The 9995-nt window shown below is 41.9% G+C and overlaps 1 protein-coding gene across 6 annotated transcripts in view; it reads left to right on the top strand.

The window, feature by feature from the left end:
- The first annotated feature begins 1776 nt into the window (after window positions 1–1776).
- MACROD2 (mono-ADP ribosylhydrolase 2) overlaps window positions 1777–9995 on the top strand; it is a 1879180-nt gene continuing 1870961 nt past the window's right edge. For all 6 annotated transcript variants that reach the window (XM_070485547.1, XM_070485545.1, XM_070485546.1 and 3 more), the window contains exons 1-2: window positions 1777–2089; window positions 8601–8717. In XM_070485547.1, coding sequence (XP_070341648.1) covers window positions 2044–2089; window positions 8601–8717 — 163 coding nt within the window. In that variant the 5' untranslated portion in view covers window positions 1777–2043. The remainder of the gene's footprint in view (window positions 2090–8600; window positions 8718–9995) is intronic.

Genomic DNA, 9995 nt, shown 5'->3' with positions numbered 1-9995 from the left:
GTTGTGCACACCCGGGGGACTTACCAAAATTTGGCCAGGGCGTTGCGGCGACTTCAAAACAAACGGAGCCCAGAGGGCTGCCAAGGTACCCATTGTTTCCGGCCGGTCCTGTTGGAAAAGGTTAACACAAAGACAAGAACAAAAACTACCAGCTACTTACAAGAGACGTCTTCCTATGTCCTAAACCTAGTTTCTTCCACTACCAAAGCAAAAGCGCCGTGGGCCAACGACGTCTGGCTAGCAGCCAGCCACTTGGGGCTGTCCCTGAGACAAGGGGCTCAGGCAGCTGCAGGACAGCTTCCAAGAGAGGCCTTTCACCAGAGGCCGGTGTGCCAAGGGCGAGACGTCCACCTGGGACATTGTCCCATCTGGGTCGCCAAATTGTTACCGAACCTGAAGTGAATTCGCTCACCCGTCGCGCAGCAAGCCAATCTCTGACACCAGGGGTGGTGGAAGAAAGTAGGAACTTTCTTTTTGCACAGCGCTGAGCAAGGAGAGAGGGCAGCTAACACTGAAATCCCAAACTCCCCAAAAAAGCTAAAAGGAAGGGTTTTTATTTGGGGTTTTCGGTAGGGGAGGGGGAGCATAGGGCCTTGCTGGTCGGAGCTTTCCCACCAGCCTGTCTTTGGCCTTGAGACACTTGCAGAGAGGAGGGAGCTCATGACCTTGCTGGTCAGCAGCTTTCCCACCAGCTGTATCTCTTTGTGGGGAGGAGATGGTCCAGGTGCTTGTCCTTGACGGTGTCTGTCTCCATGGAGCATAGTGGATTCTGGAGCTAGGAAGCCAGAGAGTAAGCAGGGAATGAGTGTTTTGGTTTTAACCCCATATATGCTGGGTTTAGTGTGGGGAAACTGATATCAGGGTCGATATCAGAAACGCAACAAATTTGGGGAGGGGTTACCAAACTTCTAAATTCTAGGTCACCCCACTCTCGTGGTAGAGTCCACCGGTACTGGATTTTCAGAACAAGGACAGATTAGTATTACCCAGAATCAAGCCAGCTCTTTGGACCAGTGCCTTGACCTGAAGCAATTGGTGGAGGAATAAAACGATACGATGGCCTGGCTCTGGTTAACACACATTTGAATTTGCTTTGATGTAAGACTTATGTTTCCAATATAGCATTTTGGTTGCCCACTATTTCCTGGGTCTTAAAATCCTTGAGTAGTCCAGTTTCTTTGGTCTTTCTAAACTTCATCGAACTCCAGTGAAATCTGTAATTTTTACTACAAGGTCGAGAAGCCGACTGTATATGGTCTGGAACCATTTCCCAATCCTTTCACTTCTTTCCGTCATATTTGCCCACGAAGAGGAGAGCTTCAGATTATCTGGTAAAACCCATCCTGACGGGGCAGTTAGAGCATTGACAATCCTCGTGGACTCACATCTCCTCCCACTTTCACATCTTGCAGTTCCTGAGGCAGCAGCCACCCGCTCGCTCCCCAGTCACCTGGCGCACCTGGCCCTATAGCCCACGCCCTCCGGTCCTCCTTCTGCGGAGAAGCCGAGGAGAAGCCCCAGCTGCCTCGCGCTCCTCCCAGGTGCCCGCTCCACGCTCCGCCCCCGTCGCCAGGCCGTTTCCACCCCCCTCGCGCCTTGGCTCCGCCCCCTCCAGCTCCCTAACGTCCTCGGCGTCGGGCCCGAGCCTGCGCCTGCGCGTGCGCCCTGGGGCCGAAGTCGGGGCGCGCGGTGGCTGGAACGCGGAGAGCGGCGGGCGGTGCAGCCAATGGGAGGCGGCGTTGGCTAGCGGCTGGGAGGCGGGGCCTGCGCGCTGTTAGGTTAGCGCGAGGCGTGACCTAGTTGACAGGCTCTGAGGTGCTGCTGTGGCGGCGACCGCGGGGCTGAGGCGGGTCGGAGCCGACGCCGAGCGCGGGCTTAGGGAGGAGGGCGGCGACTGGAGATCGGCGAGCGGCGCGGGACGCGGAGCCTCTTTCACTTTTTCCCTCCCGAGTGCCCCCTCCCACCCCTCCCACTCCTCACACACCCTGTTTGCCCGTGAGCCTGGGGAACTTGCAGCTTAAAGCCAGCCACCCCCACGGCAACATGTACCCCAGCAACAAGAAGAAAAAGGTGTGGAGAGAGGAGAAAGGTAACCGGCCCGTCGAGTCCTGGGGGGCGGGTGGGGGTGGGGTGGGGTGGGGGCGGGGGGTCAGGGCTCGGTGTGCCGCGGCGCCCTCCGCCCGAGCTCGCGCCCGCCGGCCGGTGCCGCCTCCCTCGCGGCTCCGTGTGTACACACGGCCGCTCGCCCCGGCGTGCACGCGCCGCCCCCGGGCACCTGCAGCTCGCGCACGTGTAGGCGCACGCCCCTCTCCGCCGCCCGCCGCGCCCGGTCACCTTCTCCCCAGGCGGGGCCGCCCTCGCCCTGCTCGCGGCGTGGACCCTGCGCGGCAACCCCCCGCCGTGGCACAACTTCCTCAGGCCCCCCCACCCCGTCTTCGGACCCCAGCTGGGACTTTCGCACGCCTGGCCGGGGAGTCCCAGGGACACTTGCCCACCGGCGGGCACAGCGGCTGCAGCGGCTACTGCTGCGCCTTTGCGCCCCGCCTGACCCTCGTCTCTCCACTGCTGGCCTCTGTCCCTCCCACCCCCCAGCTGGCAGAGCGTCCCACCTTCAGGTGTTTAACCCGATCTAGTCCTCTCCTTCTGCGCAGCAGTGTGGCTTTTGAAACCTGGAACTCCAGGGGAAACCCAAAACGAGCGTCTTGTCCGTGAGGATAGGTGCCTTCAGAGAAGTCTGAATGGGCTTTTCTCTCTGCAGTGTTTCTCCACATTCCATCCCTATTCATAGTCTGAAGTTGCTCAGAGCAAGATTGTGAGACTGATGCCCCTGTGAATGAACCCATCCCTGAATTTTGTGCACGTCAAGGTTTATCCAGATCAGCTAGATTGACTGGCACTGATTGCTCTAAGACGCGGAAGTGTGCAGTCCAGCCCTCCTCTCTCACTCGGGCATCATAGTTAGATAATATTCTTAGGTAAACTGGAGTCTCTGGAGTTTTTTCTTTCTTCGTTTCACATCTTTTTCTTTTTATTCTTTAGCTTTGTACAGAAACTTAGCAAAAACTGCTTGCCTCGCTACTGGTAAGATAGACGTGTGTCAGGGGTGAGTCGAATGAGGTAGTGCAAATCTCCTAAATATCCATTCTTTTTGCAGGAAGGGGTGACTAGATTAAAAGTTGACTTCCTTCATAATAGCTCCTTAAAACCTCTAGATTTTTGCTGCAAGTGCTGGCTTTTATAAACAGGAAGGCCAAACAGTGGAGATGAGAAAGGGAATGAATGTAGAAAATGAATCCTCTAAAGAGGGACTGCTTCAGACAATGCCTGAGGAGGGATTTTTTTTTTAATTAAATACTGGGAAGATTTAACGTAACAACTGAACAACCCAATTAAAATGGTCTTTAAAATATTGAAAGATTAGATTGTATGTCAGTTATGTTTTAATTATGAGCATATATAGAACTAAAAATTCTAATATCACAAAACACGCTGTTGAGAATAATGGCCTGATGTATAAAGTAATATAGTTTTGCTTTGTTTTTGCAGTAGCAGTTACTTTAGTTTCAGCACACTTTCACAAAGATTTACCTTGTAAGCATTGAAAGATCATTTATGCCTGTTTTTATTGGTGGTCTTGAAATGTAAGCTTTGTGTTATTGAAAATAATGAAGGCAAAGTAGTAGAAGATGTGCGGATTGTTTTCATGATGAAATTATAGTGATTACTTAAGAACTATTTTTCTGTCATAATAGATCATGTTCCTAAAGTAACAATGTTATAATGGTTCCTTCCATTTAACATCTGCACAGTTGGACTATGACAAGCAGGCATTTTTGAATCTTTAATGTCTTGATTTTTTTTCTTCTTTTGCTTCTAATAATAGGGAAAAATATAACCAAACTAATATTTTCTGAATACAGTAGCAAATGCACAAAGAAGGCATTTAACAAAGTAAATTTTTCTTGTCCAAAACTAACCTATTTTTGTATGAAGTTTGATGTTAAAGGGAAAAGTTATTGTGCCTTGAAGACTTTAATGTATGTCCAAATGTCATATCATGATGTCTGTTTTTGGAATATTTAATATTTAAAAAATATCTGTTATGCCATCAAGAAGGAGCTAAGGATTTCCAGTACAGTAGTTAGTATTAAAGAAGTTAGTGGGCTGCATGACCTTTTTCCTTTCGTCGCACTGGAGAGCGTGGTATTGTATTTTTGCAGCTGATAGTTAAATCTAAAGGAAGGTTTACCCACTCACTGCAATGTCAAGGCATTCTATAAACATAGCTTTAACTCAGTATACCATTTAATAAATAGGTCAGCCTGGTTCACAGAGAAGATTCATTGCAAAGGTGAAGCATTCTTTAAGGAATAGTTTTGTGTAATGCCAAAGAAACTATATGTGTCTATGGCCCTCAGTTATGTTTCATTGTTTAAGCAAATAACTGAGGCGTTCTCAAGTCTACATATGTTAGATAAACATTGATCTAGTATTTTGAGCCCTAATTCAAAACTACTTAATGTGTGTGATCAAGTACTGAAACTTAAATTATCTCGTTTGTTTGTCGTATTGTTGATATTGTTTTTGTTGTAAGTGTCCACACTTAAACTTTTAAATGGAATGACAGCGGCCGGGTTGTGTTCCCATATGTACCTTCTGACATTTACAAAAACTACAAGTTGCATGATGATAAATCTTTCATCCTGATCAGTGGTATTATAGTATTTCCACATTAGTGAACTGAACTTTTTTAGTAGTTCTTTGCTAAGTGCTAATCTTCCCTTTTCTTCTTCTGTGTGATTATTTCAAATTTACTATTCCCTTCAAGCTTCCTATTTCATTAACATCCTATCCTCCTCTGCATAACAGATGACATTGCCTTTTAATTCACGGGGAAAATACATGTCAGATAATATGGAACAAATAGTCTCATTTGTTTGTTTCTTTACATGTCCTTTGTCCTTTCAGCTTTGTTCCTATCTTAGAGGAAGCACTTTTATTTGTGGTTTCTAAGATTAACTCTCTGCTTGTGCTCTTTTTCTCATTTTGTGTATTCTTTGAGCTCTTGTGCCATCATTTATTCCCTTTATAGTATGTTGAATTTCTGAGCCTTAAGGTTCCTCTTCTCAGCCTGTAACAATGCTCAAGTCTTTTCTACCCTAAAGTAGTGTTCCTTTCACAGGGCTTCACCTTGGAGTTGCTGTTCTCACTTTCCTTCTTTTCTTCAGTCCCTCATAATCTCCTGGATCTCAGTTATACTCATGTAACTAATGTTCCTAAAGTCATTCAGTAATGACAGTGAGGATGGTACTAATATAGTTACCATTTGAGTCCTGTTTGTGTGCTTGGCACTATTTTAAGTACCTTAACATAGGTTATGTCATTTAATTCTCAAAACACCCCTATGAGGTAGTATACTGTAGAGTCAAGACCTTTGAACACCTTTTGCCTGAGTTTGAATCCTAGTTATACTACTTACTAGCTCTGGAACTTTAGGTAAGTTATTCAACCTCTCTGTTTTAGTTGCGTCATCTGTAAATTGGGAGTAATACCTACCAACCTACCTCTAAAGAGATTAAGTAATCAAGATCACATAGATTTGCATCATTTGAGGTTAGAACCCAGACAGCTCTTGTTAACCGTTTTGTTCTCTTTTCAGTGCTGTTGTTGACCCAGTTGATAAAACCAGTGGCTTATTAATTTTTATTCTTCCTGATCTTCCTATAGCAGTTGACAATATTTTTCCTCTTTTACTTATTAAAGCTCTTTTCTCAGTTGGTTTCCACATCACTGAGACCTTGATTCACCTTGTACCCCCAGTGACATCTAAATTTTATTTCATTTTTCCCCTGCTTGTGTCCACTCCCTAAATGTTGTTTTTTTTTTAAAGATTTATTTTTTCCTTTTTTTCCCCAAAGTCCCCCGGTACATAGTTGTATAGTCTTCGTTCTGGGTCCTTCTAGTTGTGGCATGTGGGACGCTGCCTCAGCGTGGTTTGATGAGCAGTGCCATGTCCGCGCCCAGGATTCGAACCAACGAAACATTGGGCTGCCTGCAGCGGAGTGCAGGAACTTAACCACTCGGCCACGGGGCCAGCCCCTAAATGTTGTTTTTTTGAAGTTTGGTCCTTTCCTTTACCTTTCCGCAAGAACTTCCTGTAGGACTAGAAGTTTTGGTTATAATTTCCAAAATCTCTAGGCTAGACCTCTCTCCTGAGTTCCACATTTTTGATTTCAACTTGAATGCCCTGTAGGCATCTTAAATTCAATACAGTGTTGATCCTTGAGTATTGTAGTATTGTGATTTGAATATGTCATCTCTGATTAAAATACATAGTCCCCCCTAATCCAGGGAAGATACCTTCCTAAACTCCCTGTGGATGCCTGAAACTCGGATAGTACCAAAACCAGTATTATGTTTTTTCCTATATATACATAGATATCTATGATAAAGTTTAATTTATAAGTTAGGCACAGAAAAGAGATTAACAATAATAACTAATAATAAAATAGAACAATTATAACAATATACTATAATAAAAGTTATTGTACATCTTAGCAACCTCGGCATACCATTTTTTTCTTTCCTTAAGTTGAGAACTTTCACCTTTTCACTTGAAGCAAGCATTTTAGGGCTCCTCTTTGGCTTATCCAAATTACTAACATGACTACTCTTGTGCTTTGGGGCCATTATTAAGTAAAATAAGGTTACTTGAACAGAGGCACTGCGTTAACATAATAGTCGATCTGATAACTGAGGTGGCTACTAAGTGACTAACAGGCAGGTGGCTTATGCAGTGTTGATGTGCTGGACAAAGGGGTGATTTGTGTCCCTGGTAAGATTTCATCAAGCTGCTCAGAATGGCACACAATTTAAAACTTATAAATTGTTTATCACTGGAATTTTCCATTTAATATTTTCGGACCGTGGTTGACCTTGGGTAACTGAAACTGAGGAAAATGAAACTGCAGATTAGGGAGGACTACGGTATCTGTCTTTTTTTTTTGGTCTCCTAATGTGGCTGAAGAAAAGCCAGTTATAGGAGCAGGGAAAAATGCTGGCTCCCCATTTTTTGTTCACTTGTGCTTATATTAATACTTTCTGCAGTTTATTTCTGTGAAAGAATCTTTAAAAGTCATTATTTTATGAAAGTTAGATTACCTAAAACTAGCTACTGTCCTTAAGTCCATTCACCTAAGCTACAATACTGTATCATGTAATATACTGAAAGACAATTGGAGAGTGAGAGTACAACTATCAATCTTAAACTTTGTGGAGACCTTTGGTAAAATGTGTGATACTTGACTGCTGGCACACAGAATGAGTGAGGATGCCAATGTCATTTTATATATTGAATGCTAGTAAATCTTAATTTCTTTCTTATTTCTTTAGATTAAAAATAAATTAATTTCTTACTGTTTTTTCGTGTATCCTAGTAGATTGTTTTATGCACCTTCTGGGATATGCATAATCAACTTTGAATATTAGTGGTTTACTTTATAGGATAAAGGTTAAACTGCTCAGCGTGGTATACAAGTTCCTATACATTTTCATTTTAACTTATGTTTCCAGTTACTTTTCACTTCTGTGGCCACGTCCCTCCTCATAGCATATCTTACAGCTTCATTAAACCATTCATATCTCCTTATCTTTGTTTATATTGCATTATTAGTCTGAAATATCCTTACTTCTTGCCTCTTCATGACAGAATTCTACCTATCCTTTAGGAACCAGCATACACATCACCCCTTTTGGGGAGCGTTTTCTGAGAAGGTAGTATAGTATAGTGGCTAATAGTATAGGCTGCTGTTTCTGACTAATGGAGGTATCTGACTGGATTTTAATGGAAAGCTCTCTTGCTTTGGACAAACTGCTGAATTTTGATATGCTTCATTTCCTTATCTGCAAAATAGGGATACTACTGTCAATTTTGCTGAGTTGTTGGGAAGATTATTTCAATGAGATTAGACATGTGAAGTACCTGGCCCACAGTGAGTTCTTCATAAATGACATCACCTATGATTAATTCTAAGATGCATTTTTAAAATATTTTACTCTTATAATCAAGATCTATATTTAAAATATTGTTTATATCACTTCCGAAAAGCTATTATTAAATTGAAACTACACTTTTATTGTTGATGGCATTATAGAATTAAGGAAATATCTTTATGGCTTCCTTTCTTGTGCTCTTAGTATTTGTATTTTATTTATGTAGCTATTATTTTGTATCTTTTCCATTTCCTCCTTTGTCTTGTGAACTCCTCAAGGTTAAGGACCATGTTTGTACCTGCAGTATATAAACGTATCGCCTGGCACTAGTAGACTGTCAATAGATGTTGATTGAAAGAGTTTACTTATTTTTGGACTATCACAAGAGAGTCTTCCTCATCAAACAATGATGTTTTTCTTCCTATTAATGTGGTATTAATTTGACACCTTTTAAAACTCAAATATGGGGTCATTAGATTTGCATTTTGCTGTTCCTTAAGTTCACATCAATTCTTTGGTTAGTTTAACATAGTTAATATTTAAATTATAAAATAATTCTTGAACTTAAAAGTTAAATACAAATAGAGATTCTGCTTTTATTTTGCAAGAACGTTTACTGAAGATGACCTTAGAGGAGAGACGCAAAGAATACATAAGGGACTATGTTCCCCTGACTACCATCCTGTCGTGGAAGGAGGAGATGAAGGGCAAGAGCCAAAATGATGGTAAGTTTCTCAGAACGTTTTTCAGGGAGATACTTTTTGCATTTATTTATAACTTTTGCAGGACAGTTGTTGACAGAAATGAATAACTGGCATTCAATAAAGAGATGACATTTTTGCTATTTGAAATAATTGCTTGGTTGTCATTTAATTGTTTTTAGCAATCTATTATGTGTTATTTAAATTTAGGAAATTATATTAACATAATTCATTTTCTGAAATGTACTTTTGAAAACTATTCTGCGATAGTTCTTGGAGCAAATGATGTTTTGAGTTTTTTTCGATCAGGTTCATTTATATCGAATTTCTTCGTTATTTTAGGAGTTGGATACAGTTGAAAGAGAATGTATTAGGAAGAATAGGGAAAAACTAAATAGCATTTCATATAATTTTATGGAATATTTATTTTGTACATTGTGGTATTATGTGTACATATAAAGTATTTGTATGACAAAATTTACTCTCCAAGTGTTTATGATTTGATGAGGATCTAAATTGCTTGAGGGAAAATATATGTGTTAGAATATAAATGAAATTTTAGGTATTAAAAGGTACATGGGAAACATTCTAAAAATAATAGATTTAACGGATGTTTAATATATTTATCTTTGAATTGACACTCAGTGGTGTTAATGGTCTGGATGTGAAGTTTAGAAGAAACAGAGTGCTTTTTAGGTACTTAGCAATTGAAAAGGAAAGTTAACTTTATGAAGGGGACTTGGAACATGCTAGTTTCACAGGTTGCGATCTTAGATTGATGGAATTATACAGGATACTATGGGCCCAGAACAAGAATACACCAGCGTGGAATTCCTATGGACAAAATCCGTGAGAAACATCAGCCAAATTAGGCTTTGGTGTCTGTAAAGAGAACATGTTTATCTGAGTGTTTGGGCTTTAGACAGAATTTTGTTTTTCTGGGAAGGCAGAGCATGTGGGTTCTTTTAGACCTTACTCTGCCTGGAAACGTGTGACCTTGGGCAAGTGGAGTAGTGGCTCTACCCCAAGTTCTTTGGGGTCATTGGACAAGCTGATTGGGGTGTATACATCTGACTTGCTTGCCCAGTATCTTCAGTAAATGCAAGTTTTAATAATGATGTAATTGAAGACATCATTGAAAGAGAAAGGTCTTGCTGTGTAATGGAAAGAATACAGAGCTACATGTCAAAAGGACAGAATTCTGGGACTTGTCTGACTTAGGGCCATGAGCCTCTTTATATTTGGGTCTGTTATTTCTTCTTTTGTTTATAAGAAACTGGTATTGAATACTTGAGTTCCATT

The sequence above is a fragment of the Equus asinus genome, chromosome 15 (assembly GCF_041296235.1).
Source record: "Equus asinus isolate D_3611 breed Donkey chromosome 15, EquAss-T2T_v2, whole genome shotgun sequence".
NCBI lineage: Eukaryota > Metazoa > Chordata > Mammalia > Perissodactyla > Equidae > Equus > Equus asinus.
Note: the sequence above shows the minus strand (reverse complement) of the source record. Positions and strands in the feature narration are given on the sequence as shown.